At 40.3% G+C, this 22,511-nt stretch overlaps 3 protein-coding genes across 5 annotated transcripts; 2 read left to right on the forward strand and 1 right to left on the reverse strand.

The window, feature by feature from the left end:
• Nucleotides 1-4,796: 4,796 nt before the first annotated feature.
• Nucleotides 4,797-7,629, forward strand: LOC121621259 (bryoporin). The gene is made up of 4 exons (XM_041957654.1): nt 4,797-4,947; nt 5,325-5,549; nt 5,871-5,979; nt 6,917-7,629. Exons 3-4 carry the CDS (start codon nt 5,876-5,878, stop codon nt 7,344-7,346), a joined length of 534 nt encoding a protein of 177 aa, XP_041813588.1. The 5' UTR covers nt 4,797-4,947; nt 5,325-5,549; nt 5,871-5,875; the 3' UTR covers nt 7,347-7,629.
• Nucleotides 7,630-8,233: 604 nt separating this feature from the next.
• Nucleotides 8,234-10,082, forward strand: apnl (actinoporin-like protein). Of its 2 annotated transcripts, none has more exons than XM_041957717.1 (3): nt 8,234-8,330; nt 8,846-8,968; nt 9,052-10,080. In XM_041957717.1, exons 2-3 carry the CDS (start codon nt 8,865-8,867, stop codon nt 9,506-9,508), a joined length of 561 nt encoding a protein of 186 aa, XP_041813651.1. In that variant the 5' UTR covers nt 8,234-8,330; nt 8,846-8,864; the 3' UTR covers nt 9,509-10,080. The 2 variants fall into 2 exon arrangements, with proteins under 2 accessions (XP_041813651.1, XP_041813652.1); XM_041957718.1 differs by having other exon boundaries at nt 8,273-8,330; nt 8,843-8,968; nt 9,052-10,082.
• A 7,218-nt stretch (nt 10,083-17,300) lies between these two features.
• ramp2 (receptor (G protein-coupled) activity modifying protein 2) lies at nt 17,301-22,103 on the reverse strand. 2 transcript variants are annotated; one of them, XM_041957198.1, is made up of 6 exons: nt 21,949-22,103; nt 21,296-21,358; nt 21,195-21,221; nt 19,296-19,328; nt 18,959-19,136; nt 17,301-18,839 (listed from the first exon to the last, which is right to left on the reverse strand). In XM_041957198.1, exons 1-6 carry the CDS (start codon nt 22,007-22,009, stop codon nt 18,590-18,592), a joined length of 612 nt encoding a protein of 203 aa, XP_041813132.1. In that variant the 5' UTR covers nt 22,010-22,103; the 3' UTR covers nt 17,301-18,589. The 2 variants fall into 2 exon arrangements, with proteins under 2 accessions (XP_041813132.1, XP_041813133.1); XM_041957199.1 differs by lacking the exons at nt 21,195-21,221; nt 21,296-21,358; nt 21,949-22,103 and adding an exon at nt 19,579-20,622.
• Between the last annotated feature and the right edge of the window lie 408 nt (nt 22,104-22,511).

Here is a 22,511-nt window from a genome sequence, read left to right on the forward strand (position 1 = left end):
TATACGGTAGAAATGAACAAATGATCTAACTCTGATGACCGTGAATCTCTCTTCATCTGATTATTATCTGTTCAAACTCAAAAGAATCTGTGAAAATGAAAGGATGATATGGGAAAATGTGCAGCTCTCGTGCACAGCCTGTAAATTATTTGATCTTTTTGTCTGCTTGTTTGTTTAGCTGACTGCCACTAAATCAGTCAATAAACCAGTTGCATACAAACTCTCCTGTAAGAGGTAACACATTCCACCACCATCCAACAAAAATATTTTGTTCCCTGATGAAACTTCATAGTTTACATTAAAACCCCTACAGGATTTTCTCATGAAACTGCTATAGATAACTATATAAAGGCAAGCCTCCAGTAAATCACATAAACATGCACTTGTAATGTCTAATGCACAGAGACAGACAGAGGCGTATTTGCCTTAACACCAGGCTATTGAAACAAAGTATGGTTTCCAGATAAACAACACTAATAAAACACTGGCTAATAGAATATAATGGTCTTATTTAGATGAAACAATTATCCTGTGAATTCTAACACATCTTAATTCCACAGCTTTAGTCTGTTTGACCAGGACAGATTTGTCTCTTCCCAAACACAAATACAGTAGATAGCAGCAAACAGAAATGATGTGATGACAACAACGTCAACAATACTTTCAGAGAATCAGGAGTGAAGCTCTGTTTATATATTTTTTATATATATATTTTTTTTATATATTTTTTATATATATTTCATTTTATAAATGACATTATTGGTCTTGAAGTGCAACACAGAACACACATTCACATATACGAGACGTTGAGTGTTAAAAATAGGATTAAAAAAGTGGGCAAAATTAAATCTGGCCTCTGGTAAATTACTTAAATTAAACAAATAAAGCATATTGAAAACACCCACACACAAAACACACAATGGGTAACCTCAATTTTAAACTGATTAACCTAGTAAGATTATTATTATTATTATTACCACTACTACTACTATTATTATAACATCACACAATATGACATATTCTAAAAATGACTGAGTAAATTATGTCAGGCAGACCTTTGAAACAAAGATCTAAAATGATAACAGGCCATTCTTGAAACAAAAAACACAGTAACTTGCCCTTTTCAGTCGCTTCCATCAGGTACATGAATTTACATTTACATAAATTTGTAGCATTAGAATTTAGAGCAAGCAAAAAAAAAGCATGCATTGTCTACAGTTTCTGTCTCCAAAAAATACCCTTTATGCAAATGATATGAAAATAATTCTAAATCAGTGAACAATATTCTGAATAAGACCCATATGAAAGTTTTGTGCATCTCCTTACGTACATCATGATGTGTTTTCCATGTTGCTATATTGGTTTAAAAAGTGAAAAGAGAATGGAAGTGAGCTGCAGCGAGCGATTTGTCAAAGATTTTTACACTTTTCACATCATGAATAAAAGATATACGATGGCAGCTTGGTATTAGCACTGTTTTATAAAGTGATGCAAAGTGACAATTAAGAAGCACTGCATCACCAAAACTATTATCCTCAGGTATGTATAACAGCAGAAATAAGGAGATTAAGACGGAAGTGTGCCCTCAAGAGAGAGAGATGTCACTAACGTTACTCATCATTAGAACCACACAGTGGTTGACTTCGTATGTAGTGCTCAGAAAAGGTTTGAAGGGGATGAAATCAATCAAATCATAGGGCATTAAGTATTTAAGTAAAGAAAAAATGGTCTTTAATCATAAGATTTGTAAATATTGAATGTAATGAATGGTCACGGCGTAAACCTTGTGCAGAGCTTTGTCTGCACACTATCAAAGGACCAGTGCATGCTGTATTTTTTTGCCAGTGCACATTTAGAGGTACAAAGTCATATCAATCCAAAATCAGTTTGGCACATCTGCTTCAGTTCGCACCGGAGGAGCAATTTACGATCATGGTGGTTTTCACACGTCCTAAGTGGCCAATTCCACATCCCTGAGCTCCGTAATGTCGATATCACATTTGGTAGCGAAAGAGTGATTCTGGGAAAAGGTCAAAACAAAATCAGACATCAAGCATTGGATGACAAGGCTTGACTGCTTGTCTGAAAATGGGCATTAGAGCCGGGTGGCATCCACATGAAAAACAAATGTACATGTTGGAGGTTGCATACACGGACATAACACATGAAATCAAAACCGTGAAGAGTAAGCAGAGCATTCCTGTAGATCTGTGTGAAAACTCATAAACGCTGTATTTGTGATATTTGTGTTGTGTTTGTGTTTTATTATTTGATGTGCTTTAAAAGATGAAAGCTCTTATACAGCCACAGCATCATATTGTAAGCGTGTAAAGTAAAAATTGAGGATGATAAAATCATTCAGAGCTAATCTCATATTGTGAATCAGTGTGAGTGCAAATGATCACCGTTGGGTATTTAAATACTGATGCTGCTTGTTCAGTTCATAGATGCATTATAGCATTGACTCTCTGATATATATGAGTGCAGGAATCTGTTGTCCTGTTTTTGTTGAGGTTTCTCTTTTTGTGCTGTAAATCAATCATGAAAATTTCCGACGATTGCACCTGATCTGAGGGCAAATATCTTAAACCAGATTAGAAAGCCTATGACAGTCGCATATTTCAACACATATTATTGCATCCTATCAGAATTATTTGTGAATGATTTACCGAAGTCGTCATGGCAACAGCTGCGCCATCATCCCCATCCCGGCTCCACTGTATCTGATTCTACTGAGTGATTCATTTTGCTATTTACTAACATCTCCTGGTCTCGATAGACATGATGTTCCACACCTGCCCACCAGGTGTCCCCAATCTTTCAACTGACACATCACCTGCCTGCACACCTGCTTGCCATTGCCCACTAGTCTCAAGAGATATGCATCAGTAAGCTCTTACAAGCCGTCGCACCACAACTTAAATCCACTCCAGTAGTATCACTGAAACTGGAGGAAAATTACGAATGCGAATAATTACAATGTTTTGCAGACACATATAGTCCTGCGTCCCAAACTCTGTGGCAGAACGGCAGACGGTCTTTCCTCACATTGATATGTGTTTAAAGTCTGTAGAATAGAGAGAGAGAGGGGGGGGGGGCTGGAGAGTCCAAAGTGGTGGAAGCGACCTTAGCATATTAGCTATGTTGCACCGTATTTTCTGATAGGCACAGATAAGGAGTTTGCTAACTAAATTATCTATTATGCATTCTCTGTATTGTACCTTTATAGCTATTTTGATCTTATTCTTACCTTTATTTGCTGGTGGGTTTTATGCTCCATCTTATTTTACGCTGATTATGGCTTTCCATCCCTGGTTCACTGCATGTCTGTTTTATATGAAGCACTGGGTGCATGTGATGTCTTTGTTGTAAAGCTCTGAGCTGAATTTCTCATATGAAAGGTGCTACACAAATAAAGTTTATCATTATATTCATTATTATCATTATTATTATTAGCTGACAAGCTCGTTCTAGTTTTTCTTATAAATGGCTTTTCATTGAAGGAAATGTGCGCAGGGGTGAACAGAGTTCCAGGGCAAAGCAGCCTAAACCAAACGGTAGAATGAAAATAGAGAGAAGCTCCAGAACCAGTTGTGACTGACTCTAGCGGTAGCCCGGCCAGGCCAGCTAGCGAGTTCACTGTTAGCTTGCCAGCTACAGCAGCCCTTGCTGCAGAGGTGTACTGTGTTTATCACACATAGAGGCTATACAGCAAACAAAAACAACCTGCCGTCCATGGCTCAGCTATTTTCAGTGCAGTAAAGCTTTCACTGGTGACAACAAGCTGACATAACATTTCACTTCACAGTTAAAGTAAACAAGCAACCTGGAAACCGAGTGTTCAGGAATATTCATTGGAGATTGTGTTTGTTGGGGTTTAACTCAGATTTGGTGTTAGGGTTAGGATTCTGACAGAGAGTAATTTATCGTTTTAATTTCAACAAACCATTAGCCTGACACTCTGAGAAAGAGATGCACGCCTGAGGTAAAGCAAAGGTGTCTAACACGCTGAAAAGGTAAAGCGAGTGACATGAGGTTAAGATACTGATACTGCAGCCACTATAATTAAATACGGTTTCATCTTTAGTGTACATTTATCTTTGTCATCGTACCACTTTAAAAGCCTCAGCAACCTATGAATAGAGATTACTGACATTCTGTCCTTTGTCACCTTCTTAATTGCCTCTTACTGTTCTCAGACACTGCAACGGTAACTCCAAGGCGTGATTAAATTGAACAGACCTGCTGCTTAATAAAATAAGGAGGAAATCTGAATCCATTTCTGGCATTCGTAAATCAACTGATGATGCTACTGAATGGGTGATTTTGTGTTGCAGGACAGAGGTTGCCCATTTCTTGTCGAAAAGGAAAGTTACGGGCTGCAGCGTGCCCTTTTCACAGGACACAGTGAAGGGAATGCTGAATATGTTTGTCAGAGAAAATTCTGCCATGGTCACTGGCTAGCCATCAGAAAGCAAACATTAACTGACAAAGTCTGTGTAGTGCAAATGTATTTTTACAAATGCATGTTTGGTGCCATCTGGTGACTTCAAGCACTGGAGTTAAAGGATTTAAATCAAGTTCCAGGCGCCTGATGTATGGAACAGAACAGCTGCCATAATATAACTTGAATTAGTTGGTGGAATAATGAACACATCTCAAAATGCACAAAGTTTGCAAAATATGCTTAATTGGGAAGATCCTGTATAAATATAACACTGCAGTGTACCATGCTGTGTTACATAATATTCTGTTTTTGCGAGTTGTTCCTATGTGGAAGAAGGGGGTGTCTCCTCTTCTGCTCCGCACTCCAGCGGGAGCGGAGTCGGCAGGAAAAGAATTTGTGAAAAAAGAGTCATAGAGTGTGTTGGAATTTGTGACTGATGTGGGGAGGTTCCCACAGGGATCTGTCGCCAGCCATCACCTGTAACAACAACAAGCAATCAGGTAAGCAATGCCTGGGAGACTGTAGTTTTCATTCTAAGCCAGTCAGAACATGAAATGAAAGGAACGATGAAATGCAATCAGCTAAAAACTAATAAAAAAAACTGCAGAAAATAAGTTAATAAGGTTTAAACTACAGTGTAGGCAATGTGATTGGATTTCACAACAATGTGCTGCATGCAGTTACACTTCATGAAGTCAATTAATTGTCCTAAAAAGTCCTTTATCCTTCAAGATGCAGTAGTGAGATCAATACCACTCATGTCTGATGTAAAAGCAAAAATGCTGACACAGACCTGTTGTGTAATTAATACATGAATTAGTTTAATGATTTACCTAATTGATAATGTTCTTTGTATATTGTGATCCTTGGATATTAGGTGGTCCAAGTGCTCGAGTCCTCCTTGAGTCCCCTAGTCTTGAGGTGCTGGTTGATTTTCCATGTGGAATGGTGAACACTCATTAGACTTGCCCGTGCTTGTGCTGGAACATGGACTGTTGAGGTGTCATCATACAAGACCGACCGTCCCCACCTCTCTGCAGAATCTGAGAAAAAGGATCTTGAGGCTGCTGTCTAGGACAACTCCCGTGTCTAACTCCAAAAGGTGAATATAAATACTCCTACTTACGATTATAACTTAGCTGTGATGTGACTACTATGTAAAGAATATTTTTCTCTGTACTCTCAGATGAGAGCAGTTCTCATATATTTAAGCTGTATTCACATACTGATAAATTATCTTCAGGAGTTTTGTAATCAGCTTGGTTTGACTAAACGGGTAATTTGCTTTAGCAACCGCTGAAGTAAATACTTTTCTTCATGTCTGTTACACAAAAGAAAATGAACTTTACTGCACAGTACCTGCTCAATGGTGACCTATTAGCAGATACACTGTTCTAAGCTTTCAGTCCTGTTCCTCTTGCAGCCAAGATGCCAGAAACAGCAGAAGCTTTGTCAGCCACTCTCACCACCAACAGAAACTGCGCCATAGAAATAACCAACGTCAGCGGGAGCTTCTGCCTCATCAACCCCAAGTAAGTCTGTAAATGTGTTTACCAATTTAATACATATTAAAGTGATTGAATGAACATAAAATTTGAGATCATACAGGAATGAAGGAAAACACAAAAATGTTAACTGAAAAAAGTACAAATTAATGATAATATGATAAAAATGGCCATTAAAAAAAATGTATTCTGCATAGTGTCATGGATGTCTTGATGCACTGCTTTGAAGTGTTTTGAGACTGCAGTGCCGGTCTACAGCTCCAAATCAGCATCTTGATACTATTAGCATGCAGTCCCTTCAGAAAAATAAAGATTCCACCACTTGTTCATCGGAAAATCAGAGTTTTCAAGCATTAAACGTCTATGTTAATTCAATGTGGTTGTACTGTATTTAATTAGAAGTAATGCTCAATCATATTGCAAATGAAATGTCAGTGTACCATCTAGTTAACATGAATAAATGATTGGATTGGGTTGTGCCTGCTTCTCAACAAGCAATCTGTTTCTTCCACTTCTGCCTCAAAAGGGAAAATGAATAAAAGAAAACAATAAAATAAATAAAAATAGCCCATGTCTATTGGAATTTCTACCATGCTTCAACATTTATCTAGCTGTGGCAGGACAGACCGTATCTTGGATGGGTGGTTTTCATGTGTGACATCACTTTGCTGAGAACATCCACCTATCCATCATGCGGTGACACACACTGCCTCATTGCACATCGTATGCAGGTACACTCACTGTTGCTTAGAAGTCCGCAGCAGTACTTGTACAGTCACACTCCATCCATCAGCATAAGGTATTTCAGGTACCTCGGAAAGCCCAACACTCAAGAAGTGCACTGACAATCTGGACAAAACTTGCAAAACTCTGTTTTTTCGTCACAAGCCTGGGACGTGTCACGTAAAAGTTGCCGACTGATTGGTAGTGATGGTGAGGATTTGTCTCCTTCTCTTCTGTACAGGGTTTACATGACAAGTGGCTTCTGTCAACACCCTCCCCAGCCTACGATTCGTACCTCCAAGACCGAAGTGTGCTCCTTCACCAAGGACGACCACACCGCCACGGGCTCTGTCGGCCTGCTGACCTACGACCTGTTCCACATGCAGAGCAGGGTGTGCTCCGATCGCATTGCCGTCATGTTTTCTGTGCCCTTCGACCAAAACCTGTACAAGAACCTGCTGGCCGTGGGCGTGGTTGAGCAATCCCGTGCCTGCGACGAACATCTGTACGGCCAGATGTATGATGGGAAAGACCTCAGTAACTTTGTCCGCTCTGAGGCAAACGGCTCTGGGCTGCAGTATAAAGCCACATATGTTGATTTGAGGGCTACAATGTCTAGTAATGGCAAAGCCATTGTTAAAGTGGAGCTTTATGATAAAATGGGTCATTAGTGTTGAAAAGTGTTGCTCTGCCTCTGTACTTTGTTGCTTTTGTACCCAACTGAATAAATAAACCATTCAAAATCATTTGATTTGACTACTGATGCATGTTGTCATCCAGAGACATCCAGAGGAGAGGAAGACTGATTTTGCTGTCATCTGTATTTTGTGTCCGCTGAAAGATATCAATATCTGACAGCCAGCTCATTGATTCTCCATTAGCTTATTTTGGGGGCTTGTGTATATTCTGCACTCCCTTTTCCTTTGATTATGGCAATAAAATATTCAGACCCAATGCTTGTGGCTTTGTGTGGGATATGTTTTCACTCAGTATGCTTCCATTATTACTGATGAACAGTAATCATTTTTTAATCTCTTAGCTGGATCCATCCAATTCTAATGAGTAGCAACAGATGGAATATCTGCATAGATGTTTTTTTAATCGGCATGATAACAATTGGTCTTCACTGGCTGTGAGACACTCCATCTTGCTCTGGAGTGTGTGTTTTTGTGTGGTATTTGGAATGCAGGAGGTTCGACAAAAGACAGAAAAAAGAGCAAAGTTGCTCCAGACATGTCTGTCTCAACTTGTTCAGTCTGCTTTTTTTTTCCTCTGTGGCGCAAGACCACAGCAATGAGGTTCCCAAACCGCATCAGTCCAACAGTCATGTATGAGTGCGCTGAATAAATAATCCCAGCTTAATTTACAGTCCAATTGGAAGATGCTGGCCATGGTTCGAGTCTGCACCAGACAAGGGTGTGGCAGTTTTATCCCACGGGGAAAAATACAGCCATATTTCTTCTCATTGTCTTTTGTGCGGGTGATAACTATGTGTTGAAAGAGGGTGTGTACTGTCTGACTGGGGTTGGGTTGTAAGTGGGAGGGTTTCCTGGGTGATGGCATACATCCCTGCTTTTAAAAAACTATCGGCACCTCCCTTTCAGGTAGCTTTTCCCACTTTGGGACTTTGGAGCACCAACATAGTTCCTCAGCAGGTAAGTCGCTTGGAACATTTGGTGAAAAAGACTTATAATAATGAAATAATTTTATAGGAGGCAGTACATAGAATGGCTCATTAGCTCATGACTCTAAAAGAAAAAAAGCAATCTGTAGAGGCATACAGAAGCCTGATGGGGCATTTGTTTGATTTGTATCTCGTATCTGTTGATAAGAGGGGTGATCATTTTCTCTAGTGCTACTTAGTGCTGTAATTGAAGAGGTACACTCTCTAATGAGGCAAAGAGAGTCTGCAGCTATTCTCTGATTGTTCACAACTGGTTTGAAATCTCATTAGCCTCTGAAATGCATCATTCATGCCAAGTTCCAGTCTTTGTGCAGTTCTGAAGGTCAATGTAATGCCAATACAGCAAGTCAGCAAAGCAGAAGTCAGGTCAGGAGGATGTTTTGCGTTGTCCCTGTGTGTTCTGCAGTGGAGGGAAGTGCTAGTCACAGCTGTTACGTTGTTCACCTCAGCCGGTTAACATCTGAATTACCTTTGTTTGACAAGCAGATCTCACAGCCATTCCAACATGACAGAGTCAGCCGAAGCTGTCGCAGCCGATGTGACCAGCAGGAGAAGTGTTACCATTGAGATCTCAAATATCACTAACAACTACTGCCTCATGAACCCCAAGTAAGCTCTGACTCTCTGAAACGTATCATATAGATCCAAAAATGCATGTGTGTAATGTATGTTTCTATTTGTATGCTGATTAGGGTGTATCTTGACAATGGAGAGACATTCAACCCTCCTCAACCCACAGTGCGCCCTCTAAAGGCGGAAGTCTGCACTTTCACCAAATCCAGTGGCAAAGCAACCGGCACCAGCGGCGTCCTGACGTACGAGCTTTTCGAGAGGACGCAGAACGACCACGCTGAGATTCTGGCCATCATGTTCTCAGTTCCCTGGGACTACAACCTGTACAAGAACTGGTTTGCAGTTGGCATCTATAAAAAGGGTCGTAACTCTGATAAAGATTTGTTCAAAGAAATGTACTATGAGAAGAATCAGCAAGAGCATGGGTTTGTAAGAGAGGAGGCCACTGGGTCAGGAATCAATTATGTGGGTAACTACCTCGATATCAAGGCCACCATGTGTCCAATGGGCAAAGCCATCATGAAGGTGGAGGTATGGGATAGGCTTTTCACACCCATAGGCCAGCAGGCGTACTAGAGACCCCTCCTGACCAGTATTTCTGTCATGAGTCCGCATAGCAGAATTCATCCCTCAATCTCAAGCTTCTACCCAGCAGACTGCTTCTAATACAGTCAACACGCATGATTTAACAGATGTATTGTTGCTGACATGTGTCTGTATACCTGGGTATTACCCTTCAGTAAATCTTCTTAAGATCAGAGTTTAGTTTGTTTATAAATCCAGGCAGCAATAACCCCTCTTTATAGTCGAAGCCTCTGTCTGTTTCAAAAGCATCCGGTTTTAAAATGGCATCTTTAGAAATGAAAATCAAAGGATGACTCACCAGAGGACGAGGGCACATAGCTTAATAAAACACACCGAGAGCTTGTCTGTATTTACCTTGACACTGTAGTCTGAGGAATGAAATAAACCCTTTTGCTGAAGCTATTTGCGTTTGTCTGCTGATTGAGTTCAGAAAGGCACAAAAGTGCTCAAGAAGAAATGAGATTGAAATTTTTGAATATAAAATTGTGTTTCTTGTGCATGCATACTATCCAAAGCACGCCCTGTATGTGTGCAATGGATCACTTTGAAGTGAAATTCAGATTTGTACAGAATCAAAGGGTGCAGGGTGCAGTTTTTCTCCATAGGGGATATATGAGAGCAATACAGGGACACACCCTCTCTCAGGTAGCATCAAGGCATGAATCACTAATGATATTTAAAGCACACAGAAGTCTGTTTAACATGCATACTGAAATAGATTTTGTAAACCAAAAAGTTAATAAAATGGTTGGCATATTGTTGGAAATGAGCATTCTTGCATCATTTCTGTGGTCTCTATATGTGGTGGAGTTCTAAGATATTCCATTGTTGTCTGTAACCTGCAGCTAAATTATACAATATTGTGAAAAATCACAGCAGCTAATTAACATGAGAGAAACTGCCCAGAAACTGACCACTAATCAATTTTGCTGCAAATATATTCAAAACAATGTCTCCATGAACACCTAAGTGAAAATAAGTCGTCAATTCTTGGCTAAATAAAACCTTGTGTCATTAAAATCTGTTTTTAAGAGACTCGGTAGAACAGTATCTGTGCCGTGATTTTTGTAATAAAGAGGGTTTTAAACGCCTGCTTTGCAAAGAGAACCAGAGGGAACACTAAAACATCTTCAGTTATGCTGTTATTGTTCAAAACACACTCACTGCTTCATTTTTATGAACCAGTAAACTCAAGGAAAAAAAATGAACAGGTACATTTGCTTTTTTTGTTATTGCAATAATGATCTTGGCAGGGATTATGAGGTACAGTTGTGGTGATAGGAATATATTTAAGTGAAGACCTTATTATTATGACTGCTCAGCAACTCGTTACACTGACTAAAAGCTTCAGAATTCTTTAATTGGGGAAATGACAATGTTGTTGTGCTATCTCGTCCTCAAACAACTTGCTTTGCAGCAATGCCGCGGTCAATTTTGTGTAGCAACAGACTTTAACCTTATAGATCTATAGCCCTATAGGAGAATATGGGGTTCGAAGGCAGGAGACGGTGTATCGGCTCTTAATTTACATGTTAAAGTTATCGCGTTCCCTCAATTCTGTTTACAATCTCAACACAGCATTCCTGATTCTGTTCTCCCGCTAGATTCGCGATGCTTTCGCTGCATTAACTGTTCCAACCACAAAGAAGCCCAGATCAAAGGTTTGTGCTCACTGTCACCATTGCATTTGCATAAATGCCATTCATAATAAAGAGGCATAAACTAGGCCTGTTTATGCTCAATCCCTGAAGCATTGTAAAATACTGTATTAGAGAAATGACACAGTCCCTATAAACAGACAGGAACACTAGGCAGAAACTTTTGTTTGTCATGGCTTTAAAAAGGGGAATACATTCCCACACATTCCTTTCATATTTTTCCTTTCAGTGGCTCCTCTGTGTTTACTACACCTGCGTATGAGGCTTCTTTCATGCAGTGTATCATATTGTCTTCTGTGTCTGTTTGTGAGTGAGCGCTTTTGTGTTTGTGTCTGCGTTTTTATGTATAGTAAATGTGTTGGCACGCTTTTGTGATCAGCATCTCTCTGTGTGGGTGCGCATGCACCTGCACATGCAGAGATGGATATTTCATATCAAACGCATTCATTTGTGCATTATGTGATTTGAATTAAGCAAGTCTGAAAAAATCTCTCAAGGATAGAGAGGGATTAGACGTCTTAAACAGGAAACAAAAGATATGTGAAACATTTATTTTCCTGTGGAGATAAAGTTAAGAAGCTCAACCTTTTTGGATTGAAACTGATGCTATTTACCAACAAACAGGAGTGAATCTAGCTGTTTGTCATGGTAAAAGCTTCTGTCAAAATTCCTCCAGGATGGTTGGAGGAAAGGGAGGTGCATGACTGCAGGTGCACCACCAAAGTTAGCATGCTGAAATGGCTTTTCACATGATAAAAAGATGAATGAGAAAAAAACTGAATACCTAGAACAATGATTTTACCATGAAAAGAAACTATTTTTAAACTTTTTAAACATGCAAGCATTTTCACTTATTATTTCTGGATTTTGACAATACAAAAGGAATATTAAGTTCTTAATTATTTTACTTAGTTGAACTGGTAGGGTTTTATTCATGCTATGAATAAAAAAGGATGAATAGTGAAGTAAACACAGCAGTATGCGCATGTTATCATCACCAGCTGTTATCAAGACCGTACAGTGGCTATCTCTTCAGAGCATGAAAAAAATTGCGGGAAAATTGTTGATACGTTTTAATTTTTCACACTCTCAGTGAAGCTGAACAATCAGCACAAAGCTCCTGGAGCATTAGCTGGGAGAGTCAGATCATTAAATGTATTTTCATTAAAGCTTCAGCTTGTTTGAATATCAATCATTCTCTGTGCTCTGAAACTAAGCCTACAGGACGTGAAAAATGAACTGTTTATTGACTCAAACTGGGAGTGTCCAAACAGAGGCATGAAATTATTTGATTTCAGTGACCTGAGGTTTGAGTGTGAACCCATGACCAAAGATACAATCAGTAATATAATACATATTCATCGCTCTCTATGTGAACAGAAGTGTGCTTAAAAGGTGCAATTTTTCAACAGCTAAATATGCTCTCAAAGACTGCCATCTAGAGGCCACTTCTGGTATCAAGCATAGTCACACAACTTAGCTCAAATGCTTTAAGCAGTGCAGGCAAGTCATGAAAAATTGAGTTTTCCTGTTTTAAAATATCTTCTAGACTCTACATGGATACTGCATTAACATTAATATACACATTCAGAGTACTCAAGCATTTGGCAAGGATTTAAGTTGTCTTTGTGCCACAGAAACCTCATCATTATTAGCAGATAGTGGTATTAATGTGGCTCACCCTGTTTCTTCTCCTGCTATTTCTGGCTCCAAACAGGTCCTGACATCCAGTGGGGGCCTGGCACTCTTCAATAGTTCAGCTGTGTGTCAGGCTGGCAACAGGCGCCTGCAGCCCTGTCACCAGAGCTCAATTACAGGCCTCAATCTCAGTCAGGTTCCCCTCCGGAGAGTCTGCAAGGGTAAAACAATAAAGTCAAACATTTTTAAGCTAACTGGGGGTTGCATTGTTCTGCAAGTTTGTTTTGTTTTGTTCAACATTTCTGTGGGTCATATTTCGCAGACTCTTCATGATCCCTTGCAGGCTGTGGAAATTGTCTCGTCATGTTAGCTTGTTATTTTGGAACTTCTTATCATTTAGAATGACACATATGTGGCTCATGTAACAATGCAGATAACTTGAGGGAGGACACTGAAAATGTCCTCTAGAGTAATTACATTGTTAGAAGAAACGGACCTGCCATGTTGCTGTTTTCTCAATGCTTCTGATGTTGTAAAGCTGGTGAATCTTGTAATAAATGCTGTGTTTTATAATGTCAGTGAAGTGACAGTGACATGAAGCAAATCTAATTCAGTTACATTACATAAGATGATAAACCATCAAAAAATCCATTAGACAAAAGCTGAGCCGTATAGAAACTATCCAATGGCATCCCCAATTTTTTTCAGAATTTAGGGACACACAAGATTAAAGTATGTAAACTACAGAACATGAGTGGTGATCATCATTTAGCTTTTGTTTTTGTTTTGAAGATACAAGATCATAATGCAACAGCCCATGCAAACACCCAGACAATCTATATATCAGCATTTTTTTTCATAATAATGGATCACAATACGCATTGATGAACCCAGATGAGATATATCACCTGACTCTGCTGCACCCCCTGAGCTTTAAAGTGAATTTTTCCATATTTTGCATTGAATCTTCACTGTTTGGTTCACCCTAATGTTCTCATAGCATCATTTCTGCCTCTTTTCAGCCCAGCACCAAACAGCAGGCAGACAAAGTTAGCAACAAGAATTTAGCAGCTAAGGAGTCTGATAATTCTCTCAGGAGTTTGCAGATCACAAAAACAGAGCTAAAGGATAGTCAATATTGGATTTACATTCATTCACAGTTTGTTTTCACTGCTCCCAAGTGGCAACAAAGTTGGTTATTGCAGATTTAAATCATCCACGACTAAAAACTTTCTAAAGGCTTACCATAATGCTTAGCGAGTCTGCACTGGCAATGTGTTAGGAGCCTCTTTGAGCCCTCACATCAGGACTCTACATCCTTATTTATTTTGCTTACAATGAACCAACAGACCCAGATCAGCTCCTACTTTATTTGTCATTTGCAAAGATATTCCAGATATGCAGGTAAACTTCTCCTAAAGTGTCACTGAATGTGTCACTAGCATTGCCAACTCTGCATATTCACAGCACATGCTTATTTTGCTGCCCATTTTGTTTAACTCCCAGTATCCACTTGCATGTGACGATGCAGCCTGCGATGCATGTTGATGCACTTAGACCAAGTCTTCCTTCAAGTTGTCTAGCTGCAGCTCCGAGTCTTGTTTTTTCCAGGGACAAATCTCTAAGGATCTTCGTCAAACCAGTAGTATTAACCTTCATGGGTCACAGGCCCCGCTCCTTTATATTTCTGCCTCTTGTCACTCAGATTGCTGGCAGTGGAACACAGGTCTTCATGCTATGCATTTCTTTGAGTTTATTCTGACTGATTGAGCAGCAGCGTTGATGTCAAACCTACTTGAATGTACAGTCAGTCTGCTGCCAGCTTGGTGTCATCCAGCTGAAGGGTCAGCTCTGACATAGCACAGTGCCAGCTGCCTGGATCTCGCACAACAAAGTAATTACTCATGTCACACTCAATGACTCGCATCAATGGGTGCAATGTTTTAATTTTCATCAAGTCTGGCAAAACTCCAGTCTGCAACCACCAATAAACTCGTCTGTGACAAAAACATGGGATGCAAACAGATTTTTATAAATACCGACATCTATAAAAACAATGAGATATCAATAAGTTGTCAATAACTTTGCATAGGCTCCATGAAGCTGACCTTATCTGGCCAGCTGTGGAGGTTGACCAGATGTCATTGATGCTGCTGAATGCTCCTTCATATGATGCAGTGAAGCTGACACTGTCAGCAACCTCAATTATTTCCACAGCCAAAGTCCCCAGACACACTATGAAGTCTGCCAAAGGAACCAGCAGTTGATGTACAGATGCCCTTACCCGCCGTCCTTCCAACAACTCTGCCAGATCTCTGGGACATAGCAGTCATCGGCTCCCACGGTGGGAGACCCAAAGGCCTGACAGAGGATCCAGAGCCAAAACCCACCACCCTGCAACTGGAGACGCAGCTGCAGCTCGCAAGTGTGATCACTGCTGCAGAGAGGAAGCTCTGCATTTCTTCTGAAAATGCAGTCACAGTTCTAGAAATACACAGTATATTCATGCATCCATGGGTAAGTCATGCATACTGTATTTTGTATATATGACACCTAAAAGCACCAAAATGGGTGCTTTCAGGGGAGCAAAGACACTGTAGCAGGTAGCAATGAAGCAATAAAACTATTTAGGATATTTTATGATTTTTCAAGTTATGATAAAATGGGTGTATGACTGTGTCTTTTGCAATGTACAACACATTTTTTACAATAGGACAAAATATGTTTTGATTTTAATTGGCATTGGTTATGTTGTTGTGTCAGTGTTTTTAACACACACTTTATTTAGCTCAGTTTAAATATGTTTTACAGTAATTACCTTCACCAATCACAGCCTCAGTATCTCATGTTTTAAATCTCCTCAAGGAGTTTGGTGTCAATAAAGTCAAAAGTTCAAAAGTATTCCTCTTTTCCTTTTCCCTAATTTTCCTAATTTGTCAATCAAAACACTGTCTGACAGATTTAACATAACAGAATGTATCTTGAGGACTGGTCCATCACAGAGAGTAATTCCAGCCCCACAGCATTGTGTCAACCCACTTCAGTGTCAGCACAGATCTTTAAAAGTGAGGCATATACAAGTTGAGGCATCTCAAAATGCTATGTTATGTAATTGTGCTGTGGCATAGCTGAGGGGCTGGAGAACAACCTGTTGGCTTGATATATGCTTTAACGATTTCTGATGATAACATACTTGACAGTACTGTTGCATTAGATGCCCCAATCTCTTCAAGCACCACCCTTTTTGCATTGTAAGCTTTATTGTGCTGTCACTTACATCAAAAACTTATAGATTTCTTAAAATTTTAGAAATATTCTATTGCTAATAAACATCCATACATCTGCTCACGGCTCATATAAAAATGCCCCTGCAACTGCAGAACTTGCCTGAGAATCCTCACGTTTTTAGATTTCCTTCAGTATCAAAGTAATCCAGTAAAAGCTGTCTGTACATCCACAGATACATTGCAAACTGGAATTGCTAATAGCAAATTCGGCATACTTTTAATGGTGCCAAATTATAAACAACTGTAGAAAAGGGGGGCTGAAGTTGTAACCCACAGCTAACTTGCTCTCTCCACGACAACATTATACTTTCTGAACCTTGTTAAAAATAACTTGATGCAGCCCCATTATAGAGCATACAGTTGGTAGGAAAATTAGTTCTTAAGTCTCTTCACTTGTTTTCCTTGCCTTGACTGAAAACTTGCTACGGAGTCATGAAGCAGGTTTTCTCACATGAACCACTAGAGGGCAAAGCTCCCTGACTGAAAACAAAGTGTATGTTGACCTTGAGTATTTGACTTGTATACTGAACGCATGCACGTATTGTTTTGTGAAACAATCGATGTAATGTGAGGTGTAAAAGATGATTTATACTGTTTTCACAACCACATCTTGCATAATGGCATCAGAAACGGTTTCTGGTTTACTGTTAGAATAAGGAGTAACACAGAGTTGGATGAGATCAGTAGGGAGTGGGGAGGAGGATGACCCGACATCTAGAGAGGAAGAAGGTCACCAAACACACTTTCCCACCAAGCCCTGCCAGACACACACACACACACACACACACACACACACACACACAGGCCCACCCTGCAGTGTTGTGTTTGCCAGATGAGGGTGTGATACATGACTGCTGTCACTGCTTCCTTCACTACATCAGCACTTGCGCAGCATAGCAACTGCACCACAATATACTGCGCTGCTCACTGAAGATACAGTGAAATACTACCTGAGGCACAAAGCAGTGCCATCTGTGCTGCACTCAAGGGAAAGGAGTGTTTAATCAAATACTGACAAAGGTTAAAGGGTACTTTTGCCAGAATGATGCCGCATCTCTGTTAATGTATCCTTGTGAACACGAGCTGAACTGAGCACAGTCTCATTATGGTTGGCTAAAAAAAAAAAGAGCCAGTTTCTGAAATTGTAGGTTTTCATTAAGCTGACAGACTGCATGAGTAAAAATGACCAACAGTCAATAATACAATTGTAGATTTAATTGTATAAAATATAAAAAAGTATATCAAAATACATACAGTACATGGTGCGAGAGCAGGCAGAACGTGTTCTCTCAGGCTGTACAGTAAGTCCATTACGTCCTGACAATGGCAGAAATATTACACAGTATATAAATACACATTTTGATCCAAATCTTAAAGCACTTGCAGCGGCTTTATCGTCAAGGCTGAACAAGACATAACAACATTATCATGATTCAGGCGAAAGATAACTTTACTCTTCCTGTCGTTCCTCAGTGTTTATCGCTATACTGCACAGACACTTCATATGTCTTTTTGTCTAAACTGGGTGGAGATAAGATTCAGTTAGCTCATCATATGATCATGAGGATTGTCATTGTTGGACGGGGGGAGAGTGCTGAAGGATTTGCTGCTCAAAAATAGACAATACCAGGAAAGAGATCTCCGTTTTCTGGGCGTACCCACTCATTGTCCCATCTGTAACCTCTGACCTCAAACCTTACACACACGATGACTCACATAACCAGATCCATACATCAGACTATACTCATTTTCCTGTCCTCCCTTTACACGTTAAGAGGACCCTTTTCATAGATCATACGTGGACTCATACCTGTATCAAGTTCAGACTGTATCCAAAGCAGTTTAGGTCACGCGTGTCCTCTGCATACATTCTGTGTATTGTCTAATTAGTGGCTCAAAGCAGAATTAAGTGTGAACGGCAGCAAAAAACATTGCATAAGAAGAATTCAGCAATAAAAATTACTTTGTCTTTTATTAACAAAACTGCTGATCAACACGATGAGTGTCAGCACAAATATATTTAGCCTTTACTTTTGCAAGCTCCAGAGCTTTTGTTATCGTAACCCTTAATACTGGGCTCTCCAGTAAAAAAAATCAAGCTGTTTCCTTAATAATGGACGCAAACTGGACATGACCAATGTATTTATATCTGACTGAAAATAAAACTTTTGTCACAGCACATCACAGGGATTTATAATAACATAGATTTTGTCACAGTGAGGTTGTCACTAAGCAGCCGCAATACTTGTGATGCCACAGATTATGACATTCACTGTCAGTCAGTGTCATTTTCTCCATAGGTCTCCTCTGTGGCTGATATCTCATGATGATGAGTTGTGAAGCACAGGTGAAGAAGTCCTGTGCAAAGTCACTGGTGAGAGGAAAGGGCAGCAGCGGCGTATGTATGAACAAGTTATAGTCCTCAGGTTGGGGGAGCGTAGGTTAAAAATATGATGCTCTTGATGACTGTGAGCACAGATTCAGGATTTTCAAGAGCTGCCGTCCCCATTCTTGGTCTTGAGCACCACTAGGCTGACCATGACGGGGATCAGGCAGATGGGAGTTATCACCAGGGCGAAGACAATGACTGGCGGTGGGTCGCTTAGCTCCTCTGTGGGACAATCCTTGAAAAACCTGGAGTGAATGTTCACAAAGGTCTGTTCCACGAGAGGGTTGGGCCATGGGATCAGGAGGCAGTCAGATATCTCCTCTGTGCAAAGGCTTAGGTTGCTATAAAGACTGCAGCGTGGAAACAGGAAGAGGGTGGATGACTATTCAGACACTGGCAAACATTTAATAATGTTTTTGAATGTTAATAAATAATTGACTGCAAATACATAAGAACACGCACAACTTACCCGCTCACGTTGCCCCAAACACACCAGTCAGAGCTGTTTATTGATGCCATTTTAACCTCATAATTGTAGAGACATAGATGGTCAAGCAGTTTGGAAAGGCAGTCCATTGTTGGTTCACCAAAAAAGTCATCACAGATAGTGCAAAATTTCTGACAATTGTGAGAATTATTCCCACAAGCTGCGTGAAAAAAAGAAAGAGAAAGAGAGACATTGAGGCAGATTAGAAAATGTTGAAAAGATGTTTCGGACATCTTCAAATGATCTCCATTAAATTCTTTGCTCACACAATGATATAAGTTTCTGTGACTATGTATGGTTGTAAAGTTGTGTCACCTACCAAATGGTATGGTAGGGTCTCCATAAGTGACATCTAAAACAAAGAAAAATTAGGTTTTTAGATTTAAAACCTTCAAACAGTAATGTAGACTATTGGCATTTAACATAAAATCTGCTATGTCAGGCTCTTCTAAATCAGATCACTAAATAAGTTAATCAAAGACATGCATCCTTGCAAATATCAATGAAAAGAGCATTTTTGTCTGCTGTAGCTCATGAGTTCCTCCACATGTCTAATACTGAGGCAGGCATTTGCAGCTGTAGAAGGGAGACCACACACTCACCGGAGAGAAAGGAGAGGAATACCCCAATGAAACCAAGCGCTCCCTTCATGTCAGAAAAAATGAATAAAGGTGCGTTTTCCCCAACTGATGACCATGTATAATAAACCTAAACTTCTTAGACTGTGTACAGCGAGGCATAACAGGAAACCCGACAGGATGGAAGAGACGCGGTGTAACCTTCGGTTACCAGATGTCCAAACAGTGTTACCCGCGGTTAGCAGATGTTCTTCGAAGATCTGTCTGACGGCCCAGCGCCTTGGCAGCAGCTCTTCCCCTCTCCAACACACGTTTCTTTTAGATTTTCTTCCCTTTTTAAAGGGGTGGAGGCAACAAAGATTGTCCTCTCCATTCTCCCAAATAAAAGGGAGCACACCCAAGCTGGGCTGGACTCACATCTGAAAACCCTTTACTCTTTAACTCTTGTTCTGCTTTTTAGTCTCAGTTTCTCACAGTCGAAGGCCTGGCCAGCTCACAGCATGTGATTTATTTGCCTTTTGGGCTGCCTCTGCCAAATAGGAAACATAAGTAAACATTTAGGGCTTAGCGTCTTGGGGTAGATGTAATCGTGACTCTGCAGGGTGTGCTGCGCAGACAGGCATGATTTCATATCTAGGTTAATTTGAGCAAACCTGGAAGAAGTTATTAGTCAGAGCTGACCAGCTGTTTAAAAGGGCGACTATCTCGACACACATGTGCTTGTAAAGAACAAATGCCGATATTTCCACCACAAGTGTGGGAAACTTTTGTCTTTCGTGTCATGAGGAGCTCATAAGTGTGCTACATCTGTAAGGTAGTTTCTCACTGTCACCACTAACCACTTTAAAGCGCAGAGTGAGAGAGGTGGTTTCATTGATTGAGCGAAGAATGAAATGTATGGGCCATGTTTTCTCACGACCAACTTGTTAATTTATGTCACCGAATCCACATGTTGGGCCTCTCACAACATCTGTTTGCCGAGCAGCATTTTGATTTAGTAATGACATCAGGAAATGTGTCTTTGCAGCAAAGGAGGAGCTCAGAGTTGGGGGGAGTTGGCAGGGGAAGGAGGGGGACAGTCAGGGGAAAGAAAAAAAAAAAGGAAGGCACAGGATGAGGAACAGTGAAAGGGGCGCTGCTCCAAAGTTCCAGTTGTTTCACAACTCGGAGTTCATGTGTTGATCACAGACGTTGCATGGGGTGAATGACGAACAAATTCAGGAAGTTGAGCCAGGTGGGGGCTGCTCATAATGAGGTTCAAGTTAACCTTTAACCCCAAACCATTATGGGCCTCGTGTCTACTGCTGCTGACCCCTCACTGGTAGAGACCTCCCCGGGAGTTTGTCTTGGATTCTCATGATAATACACACAAGGAGATCTTGGCAGAAACCAGGATCTCTGAGCTCTGCTTTCTGTGTTTGTCAGTTCCAGTCCGCCAAATGAGTTTAAGGAACTGATCCAAAACAATCCTCCAGTGGACGCAAATACATAATCACTATTTGTAACTGTAAAATGTGTTCATGTATTTCTGCTAAATTATTAAAGTAATGTTGAAACGTGAAGATTTGTCTCTTAGGGAGACACAGACATGTAGGTGACACTCCATAATAATGTGTCATAGAAAAAGGTGTTAAACTTACTTTCAGTCATCTCTGTTGAGTGATACCCTGCAGACAAAGGACAGCCGGTCAGTCAATGTATTTGTGATCATGCATGATATAACTTATTATAACACTCATACCTATTGTTGTGGCGGGTTGCACCGCTAACTTTTCATCAACCAGACAAACCACTGTTGTGCATCCTGTTAAGAGAGAAACATAATAATGAGAGAGCTAAAAATTGCAACAGAAAGCAAAAACACTCCAATTTCAAACTGAATTATGACAGATAATCGTGCAAATACAACGTTCTGAAAGAGGAGGAGGCAAAGGAAAAACAAGGAGTGAGCTGTAGGGAGTGAACAGGTCAATGCATCCTCCCTTTGTCTGCCACTGATTCAAGGAAATCTTAATATATTCAAGTAAAGGGCATTTAAACTTAAACACATTCTTCTCCCACAAGAATAAAAGATCTTATTTAATAAACAGTATAATAACTACAGCATGAGTCCTAAATAAACTGTTAAAAATCTGATAATATTCTTAACAACTACTGTAACAAAATTCTTCCTCAAAATTAAGATTTATTGTCTCAGCTTGATAAAAAAAAATCACTCTCTGACCCTTAAACCAAACTGTTTAAGTGTAAAACTCAATCATGAGACTCACTAAGCTCCTTTCCAAAAGCCACTCAATCACTGAAAGCCCCCAAGCATTCCTCTTGAGAGGTGAGACAGAGGGCAAGTAAAGCAGCTATATCATAAGAAATGGACAGTGTAAATCCTCTACTTACCCCAGATGAGAAGAGTCACAAAACACCCAGAAAACATATGTGAGAGACTTGCGGCTGTCATCTTGCCTGACAGTGCTGTGTCCGTCTTCCCTGGTGGGGAGGGTTTACGTATCTCAACCTTTTCGCAGGAAGGCTCTATAAAACAACAGGAAGCACTCATTTCCTAGGATGGGCGGATTCCCACAATGGGACAGAGAGCCTCTGATAAGGTTAGAACTACTGTGGTCCACTGGTGTACCACCATCACTCTCTCTCTTTATCTTCTCTCATCCCACCCTCTGCTTTCAAACAGAGAGGGAGAAGCTGGGGAGAGCCCCACCCTCTCTTTTTCTCTCTCCCTCTCTCTGTCTCTACCTTTGCATGTGATTAATACTTTTATCAGTACAGGCAACATTTAGATGTTAATAGTGGGTGCACACAGCGAGTGGACTAATTGCTTGTGAGCCCTGTTGGACAGAAAGAATTCATGCTGCTATCTGAATATCTATCTGCTTTTTTAAATGTTTTGCATGATTCGCTTGGATGGAAACTTGTAACAGTAATTTTGTGCGAATACATTTTCT

Source organism: Chelmon rostratus, chromosome 17 (assembly GCF_017976325.1).
Source record: "Chelmon rostratus isolate fCheRos1 chromosome 17, fCheRos1.pri, whole genome shotgun sequence".
Taxonomy (NCBI): Eukaryota; Metazoa; Chordata; class Actinopteri; order Chaetodontiformes; family Chaetodontidae; genus Chelmon; species Chelmon rostratus.